Source organism: Zalophus californianus, chromosome 5 (assembly GCF_009762305.2).
Source record: "Zalophus californianus isolate mZalCal1 chromosome 5, mZalCal1.pri.v2, whole genome shotgun sequence".
Lineage (NCBI taxonomy): Eukaryota > Metazoa > Chordata > Mammalia > Carnivora > Otariidae > Zalophus > Zalophus californianus.
This window is the reverse complement of record NC_045599.1, coordinates 126839101-126866076: the sequence shown is the minus strand read 5'-3', so window position 1 is coordinate 126866076 and position 26976 is coordinate 126839101. Positions and strand designations below refer to the sequence as shown.

The window sequence follows — 26976 nt, the reverse complement described above, 5'->3', positions numbered from 1 at the left end:
TTACTGCCTTCACTTTGGACCAGCCCCAGAGCTCCCAGTGCAGCACCTTAGGGGAGAGAAAAGCTCCCAGTCCATGCCCTAGGGGAGAGAAAAGAAAAGAAGGTGGGAGAGAGAGAAGAAAAAGAAGGCAGGCAAACAAAGTGAAGGCCTTCTGGACAAGTTTTGTTAGTTTTCTGTTCCAGCAGGTTCTCATCAGGAGGAGCGTCTCTCTGTGAGAGTGGTGATGGCTGGGGGGTGGGGGGGAGAGGGCTCAAGATACAGTTGAAGGGGTCGGAGATTGAGACATGAGGCGTGTGAGTAAGAGAGAGAAAAGGAGGATGTGCATGAAGAAATGGCTGTGGGTATTGAGGGTCTCTGAGGAAGAGAAGGGGACTATGGGTAAAGGGTGCTGCTCTCCAGGGAAGGAGAGGGCTCTGGACAACGGTGCATCTGAGTAGGCAAGACCTTGAGGCCTGAGCAGTCAGGGTGCTTTATTTTTATTATATTTTAATTTCTAAAATTCCCATTTGTCACTCCTGCCTACCCCACTCCTAATCTCCATTAGGCGACTATTTCATGTATTTAATATGCATCTTTTTGTTGGTATGTATTCTTGTAACATGTGTATTGTGTGGAGTGGACGCGTTCTTAATTTATGTAAAATGCGTCCTTTCCTTTTCGCTCCGAGCCATGGTTTTAAGACCCATCCAGGTTGCTCTAAGTGCATCTCTGCTGCAGACTGGGAGTCCCTGGGCCTGTGAGTGGCAGGGCCTAAGGGGGACAGCGACAAGGGCCCATGGAGCTTGGTGGGGAAGGGCCCCTACGCGGAGGGCAGGCTGCTCGGGATTGCCCGGGGCGGGGGAAGGGGGGGCGGCTCTAGTAAGCTGCGGAAATTTCCAGGCTTGTGTCGGGGGCAGCCACAGGCCAAGTACATCTCTACACCGACCCACTGGAATCTTCCAAGTTTATATAGAGAGCTTAACTAGGTTAACTGGATTCTTCCGTAGAGTTTCCACCTCTCAGCTGGGCCATCCACATGGTCTCAACAACACTTGACTCTCTCAAGGCAGCGTCTTCGGAACAGCTCTCAATGTGGGAAAGGTGAGCAGAACGTGTATTCCAAGGACAAGGGAGGGGGTGAGGAGCTTCTGCCTGCCTGGGTCCCGCTCTCAGGGCCACAGGCAGTCCCGTCCGCTCCTTGACGTCCTGCAGCAATGGTGGGGGATGGGTGAACACCGTGCAAGGGGACATCTTGCCTCACCCGGCAGGGAGGCCAGCTGGCTCGGTCACATCCGCCACCCAAAATCAGAGGTGAGGGCCCCAGAGAAGCACAGGAAGTCTGAAATTCGATGTAAATTGTCCCCTTTTGCGTGGGCTCCCACGGGAGTGGCTTTGGCAGCTGTTGGTCCCAGGGGCGCCCGGTCTGTCGTGCAGGGGGCCTGAGCTGAGGAAGTGTTGAGTTGCTGAAGTCGGGCATGTGTTCTTCAGCTCTACTGGGCTGTGATCAGTTTTGGGCTTTGTGAACACTCTAGGCTGCAGGCTCCCTTGCCTTCAGATTTTTCTTGGGTTGTAAGCTCAGACTGTTATGGCGAGAGGCACCCAACAACATCAGGGGCTGCCTTGGGTGGAGAAGCCAAACGCCTCAGGCTCCCTGACTTCAAATTGGGAAGTTGTACCTTCATTATTTAAAAGGGAAAATGGGTGCCTGGGTGGCTGAGCCAGTTAAGCGTCAGATTCTTGATTTTGGCTCAGGCCGGGCTCTCAGCCCTCCTCGGTCCCCCGGCTCAGTAGTGAGTCTGCTGGAGATTCTCTCCGCCTCTACCACTCCCCAACTCATGCTCTCTCTCTTTCTCTCAAACACATAAATAAATCTTTAAAAACATAAAGGGAAAACATTTTTTTTTAAGTGAAACCATTTATTCTGGTTACCATAATACAGGATACGTTCTTTGTGAAAACAGACTCAAGTCTAGAAAAGCATAAGGAAGAAAGTAAAAACCACAACAAATCTGACTGTTATATTTTAGTAAGGAGTCTTCCAGAAATCCTTCATTACGCATGTACACCTGTGTATACACATACCATTTCAGAACCTGCTTAAAGTCAATAATTCAGCTTTTCATGCAAAAAATATAGATCTGAGTCATGATTCCTACTTCTTTCACAATATTCCATCAGCTGTTTTATTTGATTTTGGAAAATTCTTTGGCCATAATCATTTCAGTGTTTCTTCTCCTGCTGATATTTCAATTACACATATATTACACTTTTTGAAATTGTTCTACAGTTCTCAGAGGTTCTGTTATGTCCCCCCCCCCCCCACCGTTTTTTCTCACTGTTTTAACCCAGCAACTTTCTATTACCCGTCTTCAAGCTCACGGATTCTTTCCTCAGCTCGGTCCACTCTGCCCAGGAGCTCATTGGAGACATTCTTCACTTCTGTTACAGTGCTTTTGATTCCTAACATTTACTTTTGATTCTTTCTTAGAGCTTTCTTCTCTCTGCTTACATGATCCATTTGATATTATGTAATGTCTGCCTTTCCCATTAGAGTCCTTAACATATTAATCATAGTTACTTTAAATTGATAATTCCAAAATTTGTGTTATATCAGAGTCTGGCTCTAATACTTACTTTTGTCTCTGAAGACTATTTTTTTTCCTATCAGTTTAGCATTCCTTGCAACTTTTTTGTGGGAGCTGGACATGCTGCATTGGGTAATAGGGTCTCTGGTGAATAAGTCTTTAGTGTGAGGTTTTATGTTAATCTGGTTAGAAGTTGAGATGTGTTTAACATCTGATGTAGCTGTAGGTGCCAAAGGAATCAAATTCCTGCAGTGTCCTTGTTCTTCCCAGTCCCTGCTATCTTAGGGCTTCCCTTAAAAACTCCTTAAATGGAGTCAGGATCTGGCAACTCTTTGAGCTGTAATTCACTTGTTATTACAGGAGCCCTAGGATCTTACGATTAGATCTCAGTCTTTTAGTGGGCCTATGTCTCTGGACTGTGACTTTCACATGTGTTTCTCCAGTGTGAAAAAAAATATGTATATTTAAAATTAAATATATATTTAAACCTCCTACCCTCTACTCCTCTCCCTGGCCTGAGTTTTCTCAATCTATTTCCTTGAAACCTTGACTTTCTTCTGTTTTCTCTCTCGTAGGTGAGGTAGGAAGCAGAGAGGGGGCTGCAGTGGGAGAAATGCCTTTCAAGCAGCAGACACAGGGCTCTGACCAAGTCATTTCCCCCAGAGAATAGATCTTTATTAAAGGGAAGTCTCTGAGCATTCCCACAATGATTATTCTTCCCCTTCTCCAGCCAGAGCAATGAAGGGAGCTTCACTATGACAACCTAGTGATATTCCTACTGTAGGCATGGCTCATAACACTCTGGGGTTCTCCAATGACTCTGGAAACCTGGGAGCTTCGCATTCTCATGCTAGTCCGCACTCAGTCTCCAGCAATTTGTCCAAATTACTGTTTAAGTGTTTTTACCAGTTATGGCTCCAGTGGCTTCTGCTCCAGGTAAAGAAGCTCTAGGCTGTGACTTTCAGGATTTGCCTGTATCCCTAGATTTCACAGTGACAAGTCACTCTGCAACTTCAATTCCCAGAGAGGTTCAAGAAAAGTCATTCGTTTTCTCTTTGTCCAGCTTCTTCTTGTAAGGATGGAGGTGAAAACTTCCAAGCTCTTTACATGCTGAAGAGGAATTTTGAAGTCTCCATATATTTTACTTAGTAAGTCCCTGTTGAAGACAGCTGTATTTACTGCATCATCCTAGGGCATAGAATTTTGTGCTCTAAGTGAACTTGTTTCTGCCACACACCCCCCCTCCCCCCTTGGATAAATCCTTGAAGAGGGGTTTCTGGGTCAGAATGTATGTGCATTTAAAATGCTCTCCAGTAAGAAGACATCAACTAACATTGCACAAGACTGTTTTCCACGATGGTGGGTCTTTTGACCATTTTGGAATTACAGTGATATCCACCAATTCTGAAAGCTGGATGAGGGACAAGCTTAGATTGCCTCAGATTTTCTTCCTCCATCTAGGAGTCACTTGAAACAGCAATCTAAGATCTGACCCTCGGTTCGCGGGCAAAATTACTATTAAACAGATATTATCTCAGGGATTCCTGGGTGGATCCATCAGTTAAGCATCTGCCTTTGGCTCAGGTCATGATCCTGGGTCCTGGGATCGAGCTCCACATCAGGCTCCCTGCTCAGTGGGGAGTCTGCTTCTCTCTCCCTCTGCCTGCTGCTCCCCCTGCTTGTACGCTCTCTCTCTCTCTTTCTTATAAATAAATAAATAAAATCTTAAAAAAATAATAAACAGATGTTATCTCTGAATTATCAGGGACTTTAAGAGACATCTGCTCTGGGTCTTTTTCTTCTCTTTCCTTCACACAGATTAGGTATAATTTTCTCCATTATACACAGGACTGGGGAAGATGAGAAAGGACCGCAGTTCACATGACTGGTAAATAGGAGGGGCAGGATGTCACGTAAGAGGCTTGCCATCTCTATTTCTCATGTAATGAATTAGTTTGAAGCTTAATATATTTTATCAAGTAGGAAAATACTGGAATCTCTCCTCAAAAAAGATAATTGATGATTATGGAAACAATGGGAAAACCATGGGAGAGTAATGGGGAAAATTATTAACCTGACAAATTCTGTTGTCAATTTAATAATTATAGGGATTTTTTTGTTTTGTACACAGGTTTGCTAATGATTTATCAGTTAAGTCTGAGTGTACTTTGCTCTTTGATCCTAGTACTTCTGCCAATGACAGAGCAGGGTCCATCAGAATTACTGAGGATAAATAATACTTTTCCAAAATGATCCTTTCTCTTTCTCAACTAGCTGAGGAGTCCTGGAGTTGAAGCGAAAATTCTGGAAGGATTTCAGATAAAACCCAATTTACTCAAAACCTTGTATTTCAGGTATCCCATTTCACAGTGAATGGACTGTGAAGGAGGGCAGGTGTAGGGTGTTCAGAATGAAGTAAAGAGATGACAGGTGCTTTCAAAGAGAATAACCGTGCTCCGATAACAAAGATGTGCTCCGATACCATAACTCTTAGAGTTTCATGCAGCACTGATTTTCTTGAAAAATGGTGCAAAGTCAAAGTCCTTTAATTTGTCTATTAGGATGAACTCTTTGGACCAGGCTCGTTTGGAATTATTAGACTTAATATTTTTTAAAAGTCAGTTGGAAGAGCGAGACCCACAATGGTTACCTCAGCCTCCTGGACTAGAGTGTGATGCCCAGGAGGACAGAGAGCTCATCTATATGAGCTTCCTGTATCCTGGCACGGTGCCTGGAACACAGTGCTCATCAAGAGTTGTTCAGTAATGGGTCTGGTCCAATGACTGACAGAAACTTGAGGAAGATTTGTATTTAAAAGGAGGATCTTGGCGCACATGGGTGTCTCAGTCAGTTAACAACCAACTCTTGACTTTGGCTCGGGTCATGATCTCAGGATCCTGGGGTGGAGCCCTGAGTTGGGCTCCATGCTCAGCAGGGAGTCTGCTTCTCTCTCTCTCTCTCCCTCTGCCCCTCTCCCAGCTTGCCCGCCCACACGCGCGTGTTCTCTCTCGCTCTCAAATACATAAATAAATCTTAAAAAAAATAAAAGATGGGTCTTGAACATCCAAATTAATCTCTTTTTGGTTAAATGTATGGAAGATATTACATATGTATGTTCATATATGTATATATATATATATATATATTGCATAGGCCCCTTAGCTACTGGACTTCTCCAGTTGTTCATTCCCTTGAGTGTTGTAACCAAAGGATAATGTCTCTACCAGTTGCAGCAGGATGAGGTTCAGTAGAATTTGGCTCCCCATGACTGGGCTTGTTCCTGACTGGGAGAAGAGCTGTCCCTAAATGTAGGCATGCAGATACAGTGAATTATCTAACTAGGACCTTTTATTTATATCCTGCTCTTACAATGATTATTACAAAATTGGCTGGTTTAAATTGCAAATTACAAATTCACATTGTAAAAGAAAAACAAAGGAAGGGTGCCAGAAGAGCAGAAGGACCTGACTTATCACCTAAAGGAAAAAATTCTCGAGTAGAATGGACAAACAAAATGTAGCTATGTGCTGTTTATAAGATGCACTTAAAACATAGTGACATTGAACAATTGAAAGTAAGAAGATAGAGACCCACGAGAGAATTAACCAGTGTCAAGAAAGCTGGTGGAGCAATATTAATATTAAAAAAAAAAGAGACAAAAAATCATTACGGATAAAGGACATCATATTTAATAATGATAAGAGATAATTCATTAGGAAGAGTAAACATTTAAATCTATATATACCTAATAGTATAGCCTCAAAACAAAAATTGATAGAATTACAAGGAGAAAGAGGAATTTCTATAGTCCTAGAAGATTTTAACTGACTCACAAATCACCTCAAAAAATTATATCTCAAGTAGCAAAAGAGATGAATCTTATGAATGCAAGAATCTTAAAAAGATTTTTAGCAAATTGAATAAAGCAAAATTTGTAAAAATACATCATGCTGAAGTAGAATTCATTCCAAGAATGTGAGAGTAATTTAGCATTAAAGCCTTTTCTCCAAGTTAATTCCGTAATAATTTATATATTAACCAAATAAAAGGGAAAGCCACATTTTTGTATCAGTAGATGTAGAAAAAAATTGTTATCAGTAGATGTAGAGCTTTCAACACCAATTCGAGATATGAAATTATTAGCACCTTAGGAATAGAAAGGAATTTCCTCAATATATCTAAGAGTATCTGTAAAAATATATAGGAAACCCTATACTTAATGGTGAACTTTTGGTAAAATTCTCTTTAAAGTCAGGAACAAGAAAGAATGTCCGCTACCTTCAACATTGTACTGAATCCAACCCCAAGAAATAGATCAAGAAGAAGATATAAGAGATATAAGGACTGGAAAAGAAGAAACAAAGTTGTTAGTGATACAATTGTAAAAATGGAAAATCCAAGAAAACTTACAAATTACAAGAACTAATAATTGGAGTTCAATGAGGTTTCAGGATTCAGAATCAATATTTAAAAACCAGTAGTTTCTATATATAAGCAACAACTTCTTAGAATAAAATAATTTTTAAAAACATACCATTTATAATAGCAAAAAATTTTATGGTGCCTAGGAATGAATCTACTAAAATACAAGCAGATATTTATGAAGGATACATAAAACTTTACTAAATACCATAGTACATGAAATGGTAAGCCATGTTCATTATTAGGACACAATATTATAAAGATCTAACTTCTTCCAGAATTAACACATAAATTCAATTAACAAAATCTAATTCCCAGCAATTTTTTTAAATTTTATTTTATTATGTTATGTTAGTCACCATACATTACATCATTAGTTTTTGATGTTGTGTTCCATGATTCATTGTTTGCGTATAACACCCAGTGCTCCACTCAGTATGTGCCCTCCCTAATACCCATCACCATGCTAACCCATCCCCCATCCCCCTCCCCCTCCAAAACCCTCAGTTTGTTTCTCAGAGTCCATAGTCTCTCATGGTTCGTCTCCCCCTCCGATTCCCCCCCTTCATTTTTCCCTTCCTACTATCTTGTTTCAGAGGTACGGGTCTGTGATTCATCAGTCTTACACAATTCACAGTGTTCACCATAGCACATACCCTCCCCAATGTCCATCACCCAGCCACCCCATCCCTCCTACCCCCCACGCCTCAATGCTCAGTTTGTTTCCTGAGATTAAGAATTCCTCGCATCAGTGAGATTATATGATACTTGTCTTTCTCTGATCGACTTATTTCACTTAGCATAATACCCTCTAGTTCTAACTACGTCATTCCAAATGGCAAGATTTCGTGTTTTTTGATGGCTGTGTAATATTCCATTGTGTGTGTGTGTGTGTGTGTGTGTGTGTGTGTGTGTGTGTGTGTATACCACATCTTCTTTATCCATTCATCTGTCGATGGACATCTTGGCTTTTTCTATAGTTTGGCTATTGTGGACATTGCTGCTATAAACATTGGGGTGCACATACCCCTTCGGATCACTACCTTTGTATCTTTGGGGTAAATACCCAGTAGTGCAATTGCTGGGTTGTAGGGTAGCTCTATTTTCAACTTTTTGAGGAACCTCCATACTGTTTTCCAGAGGGGCTGCACCAGCTTGCATTCCCACCAACAGTGTAGGAGGGTTCCCCTTTCTCCGCATCCTCGCCAACATCTGTCGTTTCCTGACTTGTTAATTTTAGCCATTCTGACGGGTGTGAGGTGATATCTCATTGGGGTTTTGATTTGGATTTCCCTGATGCTGAGTGATGTTGAGCACTTTGTCATGTGTCTGTTGGCCATTTGGATGTCTTCTTTGGAAAAATGTCTGTTCATGTCTTCTGCCCATTTCTTGATTGGATTATTTGTTCTTTGGGTGTTGAGTTTGATAAGTTCTTTATAGATTTTGGACACTAGCCCTTTATCTGGTATGTCATTTGCAAATATCTCTCCCCATTCTGTCGGTTGTCTTTTGGTTTTGTTGACTATTTCTTTTGCTGTGCAAAAGCTTTTTATCTTGATGAAGTCCCAATAGTTCATTTTTGCTCTTGCTTCCCTTGCCTTTGGTGATGTTTCTAGGAAGAAGTTGTTGCGGCTGAGGTCGAAGAGGTTGCTGCCTGTGTTCTTCTCTAGGATTTTGATGGACTCCTGTCTCACATTTAGGTCTTTCATCCATTTTGAGTCTATTTTTGTGTGTGGTGTAAGGAAATGGTCCAGTTTCATTCTTCTGCATGTGGCTGTCCAATTTTCCCAACACCATTTGTTGAAGAGACTGTCTTTTTTCCATTGGACATTCTTTCCTGCTTTGTTGAAGATTAGTTGACCATAGAGTTGAGGGTCCATTTCTGGGCTGTCTATTCTGTTCCATTGATCTATGTGTCTGTTTTTGACAGCAGAATTTTTTTTTAAAGTTGATAGGCTTGTCTCAAAATTCACATGGTGAATAAATGGCCAGAATAGCTAAAATAATCCTGAAGAAGAGACGGAGGTGTAGGGACAGGTGTAGCAGATAAGACTGCATCAAACTGGGCTACTAAAACAGGAAACATCAGGGCAGGGTTAGATGAACCAACCACTGGGCTGGAATAGAAGTCCAGATGGAAGACTCAGACATATGTAGAAACTTGGTAGATGACAAAGATTACATAAAAGATAAGCAGGTAAAGGGTGAGTTATTCAGATACAGAATGAATTAATTAGGACAATGGAAGTTAAAACAGCAACAGTGTATCATTGAATGTGTATCAAATTGTCAAATATCTTGCAATATCAGGTGATGATTAAGAAAGGAATGGAATCACCTACACAGTTGATGGTGATATATATGGGTATAACTGCTTCAGAGAACAACTTATCAATAGTGAGGAAATGTTAAGGTGTATGTGCTATATGACCCAGCAATTATACCCCTAGATGTATGTCCTAGAGAAAATATGGCAAATTCTTAAAAAGTGAAGCTTTCGTAAAATGTTCCTTGCAGAGTCATTGCTAATAGTGGAAATGGAAAGTTGATTAACAAATAAATTGTATATATGTATACAGTCATATAGCAGATAAATCCAATAAACTGGAGCTATTTGGATTTCAAAAACCTAAAGCTGAATGAAAAAAAAATCAAGGTGCATAAAGGCATATGTTATTATCTATGTAAAACTCATATATATTTATTTATGGGTGCATACATATGAGATAAATGCATTTTTTAAAAGATCTTATTTATTTACTTGACAGAGAGAGAGACAGCAAGAGAGGGAACACAAGCAGGGGGAGTGGGAGAGGGAGAAGGAGGCTTCTGAGCAGAGAGCCCGATGTGGGGCTCGATCCCAGGACCCTGGGATCATGACCTGAGCTGAAGGCAGACGCTTAATGACTGAGCCACCCAGGCGCCCTGAGGTAAATGAATTTTTAACATGGCCAGAAAGGATACACAACTGCAGGATTGTAGTTGTCACTGGAGAGGGAGGTAGAGAATTTGGTTACTGAGAGATATTTACTACTCCATCTGTGATGTTTCACTTTTTTTTTTTTTAAAGGTCAGGAACAGATAAAGTGAGATGTTAATATTTGTGAAATTTGGGTGTTGGTAAATGAGTCTTTGTCATATCACCCTCTGTAATTTTCAAGTGTATATGAATTATTTTATGCAATATATATAAGATGATAAATGGGAGATTAAATCACAGCTGAAGTTTTAAGTGAAGACAGGATAATTCTAGGTAGGAAGAACTGAACAAAAGAAAATGTGGATTCTTGGGCACTGAGATTTGTGGTTTAAGCTTCCTTTGGGAAAGTTGAGTGCGTATCAGATTTGGGAACTCTTCTTTTGATCGCTCTTGGTTGTTCCCAGAAGGTCCAAGGAACTTCTGGGTGTTTCTAAGCATATTTGCATTTTTTAGGCTCGGATCTGGCACATGAATTAAGACTGGGGGAACTTGAGGGCAGTGGAAAGAGAAGATGTAGTACTTAGATGAGCTGGAAGCAAGATGTCAATTTTGATTTAGATTTAGTAAAAAAGAGAAGGTGTTGAAAGACAAGCATAAAAGGGCATGCCTGAAATAAATGCCTTTGAAGAATGTTCTAAGACAAATATTGCAGCATGTGACTATGTGTTTTATTTCCAGAAGGGCTTAGGATGACATTTTCCCCTTTGTTTGTTTCTTTTTTTTTTTTTTAGAGAGAGGGCAGGGGCAGAGGGAGAGGGAGAGAGAGAGAATCTCTAGCAGACTCTCTGCTGAGCTTGGAGCCCTAGGCGGGGCTGGATCTCATGACCCTGAGATCATGACCTGAGCCGAAATTATGACTTTAGCTAACATCAGGAGTTGCACACTTAATTGACTGAGCCACCCAGGTGCCCCTTTCCCTTCTTTTAAAAATATACATCCTGGGACGCCTGGGTGGTTCAGTCAGTTAGGCGTCTGCCTTTGGCTCAGGTCATGATCCTGGGGTCCTGGGATTGAGCCCAATGTCGGGCTCCCTGCTCGGTGGGGAGCCTGCTTCTCCCTCTGCCTCTGCCCCTCCCCACCGCTCGTGCTCTATCTCAAATAAATAAAATCTTAAAAAAAAATGTCTTAATAAAGGGTGTTGAAGCAAAGGAAAAACTTCTCAAAGTTGTATCTTCATTAAAATACATGTTTCACATGTATATAAAAAGACCCTCCAAAACCATTGCTCAGGAAATAATTTATTGATTCAGTTTAAACTAAGCATTATTACCGTAGCAAAAGCAGTTGCTCTAAAGAAAGATAGAAAAATACACCATAAGATTACATAGTTCAGTAACAATATCAATATTGATCATGTTAAGTAAAACTACTGGCAAGTGTCATTGAAGCTTATCTTGGAATTTTTAATAATTTATGGAGCGAATGTGTGTCACCTTAGAAAGTACCTGTGACATTTTACAAATTCTTTCAGACACATGTATACATACAGTAATAAAAATTCCTGAGCTCCCTTTTCTTATCCCGGTGTTCACCAACCCACATCCATGTAGTGTTTTATTTGACTGATGTCTTCTAGCTTTTTGTTAAAAAAAAAAAAATTATCACATTCATAAAAATAACTGTGCTTCAAGTCTGTCAGCCTAAGTTTTAATGTGAACCTGATCATAATAAGAGAAGAATGCTTGACACTTGTGCCGGCAGCAGAAATCGAGGGGTGAGGTGGTGTGGGTGGGGGAGGTTGTAGGTAAAGGAACTCCATTGTGTAGGTGTTGAGATCTCCAAAGTAGAATATGCTTTTCCAATACCGAGAATGGGTTCAGTCTCACCTGCGTGGTTTGGAGGGACTCTCAGAGGTAAATGCAGCAGGAATCTGCTTCCCTGGCCAGTGAGCTCCTTTCTTGGGGTTTTTTCAATAACCCTATTTTCTATACCCCTGCCCAGTTGCACCCTACCCCCAACCCGCAACATTTCAAGATTGCTATTAAATGGAAGCTCTATCTCTCTGTCCCTAAAAAATAGGGAAGATGTAGAATGTATACAACTTGGTTAGTGAGTTGTAGGAAGTCTGGTGAGGTTAAGGTTTCAGATGTGATTCTGGTAAGAAGTGGCAAAATATAATTTGTTTTCTGGCAGGAACGTGCATACCACAATTCTGGAAAATTGGCTAGGCGTTTCTTCTCCAGCTCATCACTAATCATATGAATGTTGTGTCTGGTGACTGACACTCCAGATGTTTTAGTTTAGAAGTAAAAGTGTGCCCAAGAATTAAAGACAGGTGATACCAACATAAGCATGGGAGAGTCAGTGATGGAAGTGTGGAGTGTAATACACATTTTGGAGTGTGATACTCATGTAAGAAATTCCTCATTTCTGTGAGGTGTGAAAGAATTAGGAGGCAGAGAAGAATCTGTAAAGCGAACCTCCACACTATTTCATAATTCTTAACACAAGCATGGGCAGTAGGTGAAGGTTTCTAGATCTAGATCCATTAAAAAGAAAAGGTTATCATTTTACACTTAATCCAATGATTTTTGTCAGAAACGATTGTTAGTAACGTGAACGAATCACACCATTCAAAAGGATTCCATTTTAAAAAATGGTTTGGTCTTGGGGCGCCTGGGTGGCTCAGTCGGTTAAGTGGCTGCCTTCGGCTCAGGTCATGATCCCGGGGTCCTGGGATAGAGCCCCACATCGGGCTCCCTGCTTGGCAGAGAACCTGCTTCTCCTTCTCCCTCTGCCTGCAGCTCTGCCTTACTTGTGCTCTCTCTCTATCTCTCTGTCAAATAAATAAATAAAATCTTAAAAAAAATGGTTTGGTCTTTCTTTTATTTCACAAAACTTAAGAGAGCTTCTCTGGTTTCATCCCCGTGTTGCTCATTCCATCTCACTTTTATTGTTAGCAGCTTCTCATGTGAATGTGATAGGGTGGAGGAAGGAAAGTATGTTTTGCAATCGTATGGAAGGACGAAGATAAAAGAGGAAAATTGTTTTGATCCAACTTATACCAACAATTTCCAGGTTACAGATCCCTTAGCAGCAAAAATGCTTCAAGAAATTTGTTTCAGACACACACATGTTTTTCTGCTTATTTACTCGTCAAATAAAAATAAAAGAAGGGTAGGCAAGGGAAATAAACATTTATTGAGCCAGGCACTGAACTGGGTATTGTCAATAACATGAATAGAAACATAATGACCATATTATACTGGGATGTCTAAGATTTTGTTTGGCAAGCATTGTTTTTGGTGTGCAGTAAAAGTGAGGATGTTATGACAAGAGCAGTTAGCATAATCTCCCATACTACTGACAAGGATTTAATGGTCTGTGTTGTTCCCTCAAAATGGAAGGAGGCAAATAATTAAATCCATGGAAAATAGAAAGTACAATGGGCAATAACCAAAGACTTACAGAATTAAAAATGCAAGATAAATCAGACAACTATAGTCCTCCAAAATTCCTTAAAGCTAAAAAGAAAAAAAAGTAGGCATTACAATAACTACATGTAAATACGTGTTTTTTAAATTGAAACAAGACTATTTCTGACATATGGCTGACTTTTCCCATACCACAATATATTTGATGGCTAAAATCAAATAAAGAAAATATTTATTTCTAGGGGTGTTAGGGAAATCAGATTGTGAGAAATATCATTATCATGGCTTTGGGTAACCACCTTGAGGTGACTCATCATTTGGAAAAAATCTGCACTCTATGGTTTTGTTGGTCTTTCATCTGGTGATTTACTAACTATTCTTTCTGGCCTTTATTTGTCATCCAGTTTTTATAAAATGTAAAAATGGTTATTGAGAAAACCTAGCAAAAAACTACAAAGTGGTGAATTAGAAGGTGTAGTCTCATGTTAAAAAAAAAGAAAAACACAAAACCAAACCAAAACCAATCCCCAGCAACTTACTGTAACAATCACTTCTAATTTCCCACTTCATGTTAAAGAATTTTGCTTGGTATTTTCTAGGGAAAGAGAAAAAGCAGAGGTAGTGAGAGCTCTGAAAATATGGAACCTTTTGCTATTACATAGTCTTTGCTTCAAAATGGCTTTACACAACACACAACAGGCTGGTTCTAGATTGCTTTGGTTTCCACATGAGACTCTTATGAAATTGTTTAGAATGAATGATCGAGCACAAAAGCAAGCCTCATGATGCAAATAACACTCAAGATGTTCTCAGAAGTCACATGAAGCAAAGCTGAGGGGTTGACTTTTAAACAGTGGTTGGATTGTACTCTAAACACTTAACACCCCAGATCAGCTGTACAATGGCATATGATACTACTACCAGACAAAGGATAAGAAAAATTTGTACATTCGCAGTCTCGACAGAAATAAATGATTCCATTTTTTTCAGTTTTGTTTTACAGACATAGACACAATCATACTAAAATACCCAAGGATAGATTATAAATCATTACGTAATTATTTTCATTTGTATTACATGATGAGTTTCACGATACAAGAACTATATATTTCAATGCATCAAACAGTTTTGAACCACAGAAAGCAATATAATATAAAATAATAGAACAGTTATCTTAAAGTCAGGAGTGTCACATGGCCAGTACATCAACTATGCCACTGAAAACCAGTCAAAGCATGAGACACGATAATAACGAGATTTATTTTCTTCAGAATTTGTGAAATTTGCATGGAAAAACTCAGACTGCATTTTGAAGTTTATCCAGGTGAAGCGTAATTTAAACATAATTATTCAAGGTTATTTTTGATGTTACGACTTCCCTAGCCAAAGGTTTTTAGGGTTCATTGTTTTTTATTTAATCAGGAGCAGGTAAAAAGTTAATTAATAGAATACCATTGTCTGAGGGTCTCTGTAGTCATTGACCACAGTCACACAAACAGGATATGTTTTTTCACTTTACACGTCTCAGTGCTTTTTGACTTGAGATCAGAGCAGAGATCAAAGGAACGGACGTGGATAAGACAATGACCGGCGTATGGTGTTTGTGAGTTACGTACATCTCTTAGCCATAAACTCAGAACACTGAATAGATTACAGATTTCACTTTGTCCAATAAAATTTGGGCTTAGCAGGCTACCGTTGACATTTTGTGGAATCCTGAGATGCCCAAACCTCTGGAAATGTCCTATTTCCTATCTCTTTTTTTCCTTTCTTGAAATAGACCATGATGATCTCAGACCCTAAATCACCTTACTGAAATACACAAGCCTAGGGAGAGAACTATTTGATTTCGAGATTATATCTGGTAATCATGGAATAAGTCTAGGCCATAATTATAAATAGAACTTCTGGTTACAACATGGGTTCTCAAGCAATCATTTTGTATTTTTAAATTTCTGCTTAAGACCTCCAGAACTGAGTCATGGATGTACCTTGGGTCTATTAATGGCCTTTGAATTAATGCAGAAGTTAATGAATTGAGCTGCAATTTCTAACTATGCAAATCTCTAAACGAGGTGACTAATGACCCTCAACGTGCAATGTGCTGTGTGGCTGATTTAACATCTGACTTAGTCCTTTGCGGGGCCAAGGTCATTGTTCACGAGTAACTTAGTTTCTTGCGGATCCTATGGTTGCTAGTGTACATAATTAACGCTCAGGAAAAATACAGGCCCTAGAGCAGAAGAACAAAAGGCCTACAAGTATGGATAGCTAAGAAAAAAAGAAGCCAGGATGTAAAAGCAAATCAACCTGGCTTGGACCAACAGATGTCTATAGTTCTCTTAAGCTTTGTGACACCGCACAATTCAGGTTAAGGGCATGTCAGCAATACTTTCCTGCATTGCACCTGGGCCTTTGAAACCTTGAATTTTACTATTGTGCTTGAGCCAAAAAGGCAGAATAAGAAATTGGTTCACTGAAGTACACACGGGGCTTTCATCAATGGCAAATCTACGTTAGCAACACTGAGGATGGTAATCCAGAGTCATTTGCATTTTTCTGTATGTGTGCAAGCTTCCACCATGCATGCATTGTCCTTTTCAGGCCCAGGCATGCAATTTGAAGCCATCCAAAAGCATACTAATATGTTTTTAAATGGAGGAGTCTCAAATCACAAGGGGGCCAGCATATCCCCAAGTCCCAGCCAGAGTCAATTTTTCATCAGACAAAATAAGTTACACTATTCACATCAGCTCTATGGTAATTCAGTTAAGCAATAAATAGAAAAATCCACCGAACAGTTGCTCGTTGGACCTCGGACCATTTTGTCATTCCCTTTCTGGTTTCTCCATTCATTTACATAAAACAAGTAAAATTTACGTTCCAATTGATACACTTTTCTTGCAAAAACAAAACTTTTTTTTTATAAAAGTAAAGAAAGGCACTTTGTAAACTATGTACAAATCTGTTTCTTTCTTGTCTACACTAAGGAGATAGAGAAGATACTAAAGGCAGGGCCAAGTCTTTCTGCAAGTGACTGCAGCTGTGGAGAATCTCGAGCAAAGAGCCAGATTTCCTCCACAGCCAAACCGCATCCTGGAGCTCATGAACTCATAGGATGCTCCGATTCAGTTGGGCACTACAGGACAAGGGGTCAAACTCCTTGATCTCGTACACGTGGTAAGGGATTAACTCACGTTGGACCAAACCAGCGAAAGCAAGGTTTTGGTACATACCTGCCTACCAGGATTGGTCTTAGGCACTTGGGAGAATGGACATTCTGTTAAATGTCAGGGACGCAGCTGATAATAACTTGTGCTCGTGTTGAGGTGCCTTAAACCCGTTCGTTACCAACTGACCAGAGAACATTTTGCAGTTGGGGTTAGAATCTTCCATAAATCACCCATTGGCTAGCCCATCTCCATGTGCTTTGTAACTTGAATATTTAGGTGTTTGTTTATAAGAACATGACTTTTTATAATTCAGAGCATATGGCTCTTTAAACCAACCATGCAATAGTGGTTTATAATTCATCAGAAAGAAATAAAAACCAGAAGCCGCAGTCAGATAGAAGAAAAGCGATTTGGGGCTGTTGGACTCAGCAAAAAATAAGCATGGCTTGATTCAGTAAAAGATCATTATTTCTAAAAATCAGAGCCTCATTCAGTAGGTCTTAAAAAAAAAATCTCGTGCCTCCTCTCTACACACATAGTTGCATGCTATCTTGGACTCTGATCCCGTACCTATGTAATTTATAACATGCACATGTCATATGTTAAGACCAACTAGAACTGATGATTTAAAAGTGAAATCAAAAAAGCACATCACTGGAGAGTACTTGTGTGTCTCTGATGAAGGGCAATTATTTATTAGCTTCCTTACGATCAAAACACTGGGTAAATTATCTTTGCTGGAAAGTATTTAGTGAGTCATGAAATCAAGGAGCCAGAGTTTGAAAGGATATTAGAGATGATAGGCCTGACATTTCCTTCAGAGGAAACTGAGGCCCAGGAAAGGCAATTGCTCTAAGGCAACAGAGCGAGGACTAGAACCCGGGTCTCTTGACCCTCAGTCTGCATCCTTCCACTGCACTAGCTGGCTCCTTGATAGGAAATATGCCACAAGATGAAAAAACAAAAAACAAAAAACAAACCTACTTAATTCAAATAAAGACTGTTAATTGACCATAGAATTGTAAACTTGGCTTACTTAATGAGTGGCTAATTGGGGTATTTTGGGGATTTACTTCAAGGTGAGTCTTTAACCAGGACATTTTTTTCCCCCCACACATGCCAAGTCATATGTCAAAACAGGTTATTTTTGAATTTTCAAATTATCAGAGTGATTGAGATACATTTTGGAGGAGAACGGACTATTTTGGGAAAAGTTTGGTCTGGACTGGCGTGGAAGGGCAGAGTCAATCCCAGGTGGAGTATATCCCCTGGCCCTCTTGGAGCTGTGTGTACTTTTGCCAAGTCATTGTCTATCATTCTGTAAATTTAAACCCTAAATGGATTTTTAAAAAAGTATGCCTTCTCCTTACGTAGAGTGTCATTGAGGGCAAGTGAGACCTGACTTGTATTTCCGAGAGAGGATTGTTTCTAGGCACTAACGTACCTTTAGTGGAAATGGTCAACCAGGACAGTGCTTCTCAAACTTCCCTGTGTACACGAGTCATCTGAGGATCTTAGTACGATGCAGATTTGGATTCTGTAGGTCTGGGGCAGGGGAGCTGAGAGTCTGCATTTCCAAGCAGTGCCAGGCGATGCTGAGACAGCTGGTCCTCAGGGCCTACTTTGAGTAGCAAGGACCTAGGGCACTGGATGAACTTGGACAACTTTCCCAAATGTTCCCTTCACCCTTAGTGCTGGTCTATATTGGGAGACGAGAACTCAGATCAATTTACTTTGGCAACCCTGGAAGCCCTAGCGATGAGTTCACTTGCAAACATCAGGGCCACCGCGGAGCCCAGTTCCTGTCAGCATGGGCTTGCTGGGCTGGCATATTTAACTCCCAGGGGTGAGTGCAAATTCACTACGTCCAGCTAGTGAGTAAACACAGAGAATGGCTTTGCCATCAGATGAAATGAAAAACAGAGGGAGGCAGGTTGAGTCATGAACGTTCTCTTTAAAATGGAGAGCCAGGCTTATGGCCGCTCTTGGGAAGGCTGCCCTTGGAACAGACTTGGAGACTGTTGCTACCAGACCCTGGCCGCTGTAGCTGTTGCCACCACTGCCCAGATGCCTGCTTCCTTAGAACTTCTATTTGAACGCTTCCGCTGGGACTGCTGTATCTGCCTCTGTCAGGATTTCGCAAATGGATCTACTTCAGAGAGATACTAACTCCTGGCTTTGCTTACATTTTCTTGGCTGCCCAGGATTTCTCAGAACACCCAAACCAAACAAAACCCTCTCTCTAAAATAGTATGTGAGATGTTATCACTCACCTTTTCAGGGTGGTTTTATGAATATTCACCCGGAGAAGAGCAGAAGCCCCAGAGTAGCCCTAAATTACACAGGTAGTTTCTGGTCTGTGGAAAGCCCTAAACCTCTTGGCTGGCGACTGTTGAAAGTATCACAGAGATAAAAAGAATCAGATAAACTATACAACGCTGTGCTGGAAATTGAATATAATCATCCACTTCATATTCCTCAATGGGCTTTGGGTTGCTATGGCATCTTCCTCCACAAACAGGGACTGCATATACTACTATGTACTGCAAATACTCATAACCTCATAGCAGAACACACCGTACCCACTAAATACGTAAACAGCTGTACTGGGAAGATAGAAAATAGTCTTTTATTTTACCTAAGTGATAGAAAAATAGTCTTCAAAAATACATTGTGAAACTTACGGGTTTATATTAAAGTAGAATTTGTATGTACAGTAAGGCAGTATTTCCATTAGCATCCTGCTGTGATTATCTTTTAAAATTACTCTTTGGGGATTTTTTTTTTTAACCTAACCGAAGACTAGGGTGTATAATAAATTATCTCTTATGCTGAAATGAAACAGGAAAACATTGTAGAAGAATTTACCACATGAAACTCATTTACCTGTCATGTTAGAAAATTTCGCTTTCCAAAACTATTTTCTCTAGAGGCTTCAGAATAAAATACAATTTAGGGGGAGAAAAAAAATCCATGCTTAACAAATTCAAACCATTTTAAGAAAAAATTGGAGGCATCATTTTGGCTTGCATATTGGCAATGTATCACTAAGGTGAGAGGAACTGATATAAACAATGTATCTGGTGTTCTGGAATGCATTCTTTCTTCAAATGGGTCGTATTTGGTTAATCTAAATAAAATGAAAGAGGGGTGCAAAGGTTTGTTGGTTTTTGAAAGCGGTTTTCATGGCATTTTTCTCACATCTATCATCTTCCTGTGGTAAACAGCTGTGGGTATTTCATTTCGTTTGGTCACATACCAGACCATGAAAGCCCCTTCCAGAGGATAGACCTATTGGCACTGTCCCTCAAAAATACTAAAGGATGTGCTTTTCTTTCATTGAACACATAATTTTATAACTAAGAGCAAAAAAAGTCAATCTACAAATCACAGGAAACAAAACAATTTGTTCTGGAATCAACTGCTGGAGAAAGAGGCAGCTGGTTGAAAATGGAGCATGAGGAGCGAACTATGGGCTGTATAGTGTCATTCTAACCCACATTCTCGAGCATTCTCTAGTAGGGTGCATTTCCTGTACTCTGTAGTGTTACCTGAAAAGAAATCACATTTTAACCAATCATTCCGTTAATCAAGCTATCACTGAAAGGAGTGCATAAAACACGTGGGATCCAGGTAATCCAACCCACCCAGCTGGAGTCCGCAGCTGCTTGGGGACGAGGTGAAGGAGGCCAGGTCTTCTTCGGCTGGATTCTCTTGAAGAGATGGCGGAGCCTCCTTGGCTGGTTCTTCAAACGCAGCCAGGTTCTGAGCTCGCGGATCCTGCACTAACACCAGGATGTTGTTATCCATCACCCTGGACACCTTAGCATACTCTTTACTGGCTTCAGGAGTACTGGGCTTCTCTGTCTGGTTGCTGTTCTCTTTGTGTTTTGGGAGCAATGACAGTGCTCCATCTTTGTTAACCTTGTGAATCTCCACGTAATCCAAGGGTTTCACAGAGATAAAAGGCGTTTTCTCCAGGGGTAACAGCCATGCTGTGCCTTGGTCAGTCTTGGAATAGAAGCTTTCTACTTCTCTCCGCTCAGCTGCCTTTTCCTCCCCTTCAGTCTCGGTGGTTTTTGAAGATCTTAAAGCGTGTGTGTCTGTTTTGCCCAACAAAGTGGCCGATGCCCCCGCCGTGCCCACAGCCAGCTTACACACATCAGCAATGCTGTGGTAAGAAGATCTGGGGCTGTGCTGGCTGGGGGGCTGTGGTAAAGGCCATGTTGAGGATTTGGATCCGTCGGCAGGGAAATAGGGGATCTTGCCTTCCAAGCGTGTGCTCTGGGCGTCCTGAGTGCGGGTAACCTTTGTGTGGGGATTCTCTGGCTTCTCAATGCCCTCAGGAGTGTTACACATGGAGGGGTTTGCCCGGGCTTCCTCACACTTTTTAGACAAAAGGGAAGGGCTGTCGCAGCTGCCCCGGCCAGAGTCACTGTCTGGATCCAGGGGTGTGGGCTTCACGTCTTGACCCGGGTGTTCTTTTGAATGCGCTGGCATCAGCTGCTGGTCCTCGCTGTCATCCACTTCTAAAAACTCGACCAGCAAGTCCTCACAGTCAGAAGTGGGAGGGAAGTCTTGGCACCCCAGGGCGCTCAGCAGTTCCTCAGACTTGCCCTTCTAGGAAAAGGAGAGATGGCCGTTAGCTTCCTAGCGTTCCACGTCGGCCAAGCCCGCGGTCCTGACTAGGGGCAAGCGGGATGTGCTAATTGCCTCACAAAATTCCCCAAGCGTCAGACATTTATGTACCAGGCTATCTAGAGTCACCTCCTGGACTACTACTCATCTCATATTTTTCTTCCAGTTAATTCATGATTTTAACTTAGTCTCTTTCTGAGCGATAATGATTATGAGTTCAATGGGCAAGTAGTATATGCACATATAATAAACACGCACCTATCAAATACGACGTTTGCGAAACATCAAAAACCGCAGTGCTCATGCCTGCATTTGGTGCCCTGGGACCCGCTGGCCCGGAGGTCTGGTTGCTGGCCTCCTAACCAACTCCACCATCTTCTGGAGTCTGGCAGCGGTCAGCAGATTCTCGTCTCTCCCGTCTCTCTCAACTCCGCCTCTTCCCACTTCTTCCTTTTCCCTCCCTTCCCCTCCTACCCGACTCCTTCCTCTCCTTCTGCTCCATCTCCTGCTGCTCCTCTCCCCTCCCCTCTCTCCCTCTGTCCCCGTTTCCTCCCTCTCCCCCTCTCTGTTCTCCTTCTTCTCCCCTCCTCCTTCCTCCTGCCTTCTCTTGTTTTTCACTCTTCTTCCTGATTGCGTGACCTAGGTCAGCTACTGGTACCCAAATCTTGACTCTATCACTTATTAAAGGGTACTGACTTTGGACAAGTTGCTCTATGGTCCTCACTTTCTCCATCTGTAAAATGGGAATAATAGTAGCCATCTGGGAGGGGTCTTCTGAAGATGAGAGGTAATTGTGTTTAAGAATATGAAAACCTTTTTGTGTGTGTGTGACACAGACAGTAGTTATTTCATTATTAAGTCCCTGTGGCTACAAGGTCAAATTTCGAGCTAGACAGTAGTTAATTTACTTAGTTGAGACGCTCATGTTGGTTCTATGAAGGTCAGTACTAGGACTGGGTAGTGGGGTAAGAGCACTGGACCAGGAGCCCAAGTTCTGGGGCTCTAATCCCTGATCCGGTATTTGCAATCAAACTGAATGCAGTCAAGACAAATTCTCTGGGACTCACTTTTCACACTCTTGTTGTGTTGTTAGCCTCACAGTGGCTGGGTCAAGTGATGTAATGTGCAGGTCATTACTTTTAGACACATTAGTGTTAAGCTGAAGTCAAATTGAAACTATATATTTCAATCTGGACAGAAATTTAAAATGTTCTAACCCCTCTTTTTATCCAAAACACTTGAATTTAAATCCCTCTTGAATCAGCCTAAGCGGGCCCTGGCAAACACTAGCCCGCTTGTACTGATCCAGTCTCTACTGAGTGCTCAAAGTGAGCAACAATGACAATAGGATATTGCAAATATGCAAAGAACATTCAAGTGAACAATTCAACTGAAGTATGACAAAGGAGGTGGTGGGTCCCCGTTTTGTATTAATTAAAATATTCACCCTCTTTCTAAATTGGTTGTTTGCACAAAATGTTTATTTCTGTGCTTATGAACAGACCTGGTAAAGCTAGCCAAGTATTACTGTGTGTTTGCATGTTTTCTTGACTTTCTCTCCTTGCCCTCTGATGTCTAGTGTCTGAAGGTAAGGACCCTCATGCCTTCGCCCGTCCTTCTGTAAACATGCATGCTGAGGAGCAGGGCTGAGCTGGGCGGGGACTGAGCCGGCCAGGCTGAATTGACGGGAATTATGTGCACCCGTGTAAAGGTCACCATTACAAAGCAGTGAGTCACACTACATTCTCCCCCTCTTCCCACTTACCTCCAGCAGATGAGCATCAAATCCTTTTATTTTTGGCCCAGGAACTGGTGGAAGGATGCAGGTCACCATGCTTTAAAATAATTTGTGAAAAAGAATTAGATGACTCACCTTCTCACTTTGTAATTTTTGAAAGATCAGTATTCTCTCTAACTACCTGCTACACGGACTATGGTGGACAGGAGTTAGATTTCTGGGGCTCCATGAGACTCACGATCAAATTGAAGACAATAATTTTAGGGGCCTACATAGTATTTAACTCTGGCTCATCGAGGAGGCTGATGCTGAAATGAGTGGATTATTTGGACTACTTGCTTCTCTTGATTGGAGCTGCTCTTAATGGGAGTTTTACTAATGCACCACCGGGAGCCTGAGTTTGATGGAAAGAGCACCAGCTTCAAAGGAGTCCATCCTGCTCCTTGTGCTAGCACTGAGAAAAGATTTTCTATGGGCGAGCACACTGCAGCTAATGGCTCAAAGGAAGTGCTTGACTTATGTGTAGGTTTTCAACATCTGTGCATTATCCTTTTTGGCTGCGATCCCTGACAACCATGATTGGGAGGAGGGGTGATAGACAGTGAAGTACCTATGGCCTTTCAAAGCCACAGCTGTGACCATAATCAGACAGATGACAGCAGAAAGAACGGCCACAAAGATCCACACGATGGTATCTTTCATGGTGACATCTACAAAGCAAACAGTCGGAAAGCTCTGATCACATCAAAGCACCATTAAAAACAAAAACAAAAAAACCCCAAATAAGCAGAAGTCATGAACAAAAGGGTTCCCCCCCTTCCCTACCCCTCTTTTGATTTGAACAGCAATCCAAAGAGTGCTCATGTCACTGAGTGCCCCAGTGACAGGTTTAATTTTTATTATTAAAGTTTAACACGTTGCATATATTTTACAGTACTCTATAAATTTCAAAATGCTTTTACATATTATTTTATTTGGCCCTTTAGGAGAAAATTCAAGGTCACATGGTCCACTGTAGTAATAATAATAAAGGTCATCACATATTAAGGTTTTTTTAAAGCCATCAATGGTGCTAAGCTCTTTCCAGACACTGCCTGGTGTATAAAGATGAGGACACGGAGGCTCAAAGAGCTATTTCCCCACGAACATGTAAACTATAAAGCTGCAGTTGGGATTTGAACCTGGATCTTCTGCCTCTGGACCTCGTGCTTTGATTTATTTAATAAGAGCCAGGGCTGAACTGGATGCACATGTGAATCTTATGACCCACAGTTCAGGGCTGTTTCAACACCAAGCCAAAGCAGGCCTTGTACTTTGGCCAGGCAAGTTGGCAGAGGAGCTAGGCTTTGCCATGGGGTTCTGGGTAAGGCCTCAAACTTCACTGAGCTTCATTTTCCTCACTTTTGATTCCTAATGCTAATCCTATTTTCTCTGAACACCTGAGAGGGTTGGAAGGGCCAAACAAGGTGAAGCCTTTATAAACTATAACGTACTTTAGAAAAACAAGATAAATCATTCTCTTGTGGACCACAGGCCGCCCTGTTTAGTGGCACTTAGAACTGAGTGCCTCTTATGTACTGTGCCTTCATACAGGGTCAAGATGTAATCGACCTCAGGGACTGAAAATTGGTTCATGCCTTTGAGATGGCATACGACCTTACAAATTTTGGGACAACTAGATGATGACCTTGAGCAAATTAGAGGGATAGGGCAGATGGGGAGGGCAGAATGGCTAACCATCAAGCCCTCTGAAACATGCCAAGCCCGTGTTTGTACCCTTATCCTGGAAACTGGTCCTCACTGACAGTGACCTAGGGAGCAGTGCTACACTTCCAGGTGTCTTTGTATTGGATGGAGAGATGAGAAACCCACCTCTATTTATTCTTCTGGCCAAGGCTTAAAATAGTTTCTCTGTTAGTAGTTACTACATGCAAACTTACTAAATTCATTTTGTTTTAGAAATATTTTGGAGTATAAGCAAAAGGGAGCCAAGACACTCACCATTAGGTATCTGGATGGAGCTCTCTGGGCTCCACTCACTCCAGAATCCATGGTCTGGCTTGCAGCGAACCTGGACAAGGTATTTCTGTCCTGGATATAAGCTGAGAATCTTAAACTGAGTCTGCTGCCCAGCAAAATGAGTCTAGGGACAAACAAGGAAGATAGAAGTCACTCTGACTTGTGTTATGTTTCTTCACAGACGTTTCCTCTAGATAATAAACTATTGGAGAACCGAGGCCAGCAGATTCGATTTTGTAGATAAATCTCTGTTCTTATCACCATTCCACCCTCCTAGCTCATCTTTTCCTCCTTGCATTGCTCACACAAAAATTAATGGGTTTTCTATCTCTCCATGGGGAACTCTATCGACATAGAGTCAAATATTCTGCTCCCTATCCTGTACCCTCTTCTAAATTCTACTCTGTGGAGGACAGCGGGTGAATACAATTGAAAAATGGTTATTGGTTATTTTGTCAACCCTAATGATTTTATTGATTCAAGGATTACCAATTAGTATAAAGCCCCTAGGTGAAAGAGAACCAGGCCTTCAAGTTTGTTGAAACAATGGCATACAAGAGAAACATAACTTTACAATCGAGGGATCAGGTTGTCACCTCTCTGATCCCAGAGTCGGCCTTAGAGTCATTTCTGGTGGGTTCACCAGATGATTTCCATCTCCTGGCATGAAGGATCTAATATCACCTCTGAAGTACTCTTGCTAAAAATTGTTCAACCTGAATCAGATCAAGTTTTTAGATCTAATTGTCTGGTTACAGGAAATACAGGGGCAGAGAAATCAGCCAAATGACCTCACAGAGAACTCATCAGACCAATGCAGAAGGTGGGACATCTCCTGAGCACGTTGAGATGGAAGCAATAGAACAACTAGCCACAATGTGTGGTCTTGGAGTGGATTCTGGTTTGGACAAACTAGCTGTTAAAGATATTTTTTGAAGCAACTGGGGGAATTAAAAGATGGACTGGCTACTAAATGTTATTAAGGAATTTTAATTAATTTTCTAAGTGTGATCCTATTATTTTGGCTATGTTTGGAAATGTTCCCTTTTTAAAAAATTTGCATTGTTGTCATCGCTAATGGGTTTGAGAGTATCTTTTTTTAAATTGAAGCATAATTAACATACAAGTGTTAGTTACATTAGTTTCAAGTGTACGGTATAGTGATTCAGCAGTTCTCTACATAACTCAGTGCTCATCCCAATAAGTATACTCTTCATCCCCTTCACCTGTTTCGTCCATCCTCCAGCCCACCTGCCCTCTGGCAACCACCAGTTTGTTCTCTGTATTTAAGAGTCTGTTTTTTTGTTTGTCTCTTTGTTCTTTGTTTGTTCATTTGTTTTGCTCTTTAAAGTCCACATGAGTGAAACCAAATGTTCCCTTTTTTTCTTTTTAAATTTTAAGTAGGCTCCATGCCCAGTGTGGGGCTAGAACTCACAACCCTCAGATTAAGAGTCACACACTTCACTGCCTGAGACACCCAGGCACCCCTCAAATGTTCCCTTTTTAAAAGAGACATATACAAGGGAAGGGAGGGAAAACCGACTGGGAAGAAATCAGAGAGGGAGACAAACCATGAGAGATTCTGGACTACAGGAAACAAACCAGGAGGGGGGTGGGGGATTAGGTAGCTGGGCGCTGGGTATTAAGGAGGGCATGTGTTGTGATGAGTACTGGGTGTTAGATGCAACTACTGAATCACTGAACACTACATCAAAAACTAATGATGTACTATATATTGGCTAATTGAACATAATAATAAATAAATAAATAAATAAAAATAAAAGAAACATATACTAAAATATTTAAGAGCAGACTATTATAATGCCTATAATTTACTGCACTATTTCTTCCTTACATTGAAGTATTTGTAAGTGAATAAAAATACCGTTGACCATGGACTGGTTACACCGAGACTTTTTCCTCCTACTTAGTGCCACGTAAGTACACTCACAAGTGTCTCAATCTAAGCTATCCTGAGGGAGGTGGGTTGGATACCTGGTGGAAGACCTGTTCAGTGCAAGGAGCTAGCTTTGGGTGAGTATGAAGATGATCCCCATCAATCCTAGTG

At 41.3% G+C, this 26976-nt stretch overlaps 1 protein-coding gene and 1 long non-coding RNA gene across 8 annotated transcripts in view; one reads left to right on the top strand and one right to left on the bottom strand.

The window, feature by feature from the left end:
- The first annotated feature begins 80 nt into the window (after nt 1-80).
- Nucleotides 81-26112, top strand: LOC113929139. Its single transcript, XR_003522111.1, has 3 exons — nt 81-211; nt 987-1080; nt 25667-26112. It is a non-coding gene; the product is annotated as an uncharacterized LOC113929139 (long non-coding RNA).
- PRLR (prolactin receptor) overlaps nt 13083-26976 on the bottom strand; it is a 172344-nt gene continuing 158450 nt past the window's right edge. For all 7 annotated transcript variants that reach the window (XM_027605811.2, XM_027605813.2, XM_027605810.2 and 4 more), the window contains 4 exons: nt 24891-25032; nt 23500-23599; nt 22917-22986; nt 13083-21133 (listed from right to left, as the gene is read on the bottom strand). In XM_027605811.2, coding sequence (XP_027461612.2) covers nt 20111-21133; nt 22917-22986; nt 23500-23599; nt 24891-25032 — 1335 coding nt within the window. In that variant the 3' untranslated portion in view covers nt 13083-20110. The remainder of the gene's footprint in view (nt 21134-22916; nt 22987-23499; nt 23600-24890; nt 25033-26976) is intronic.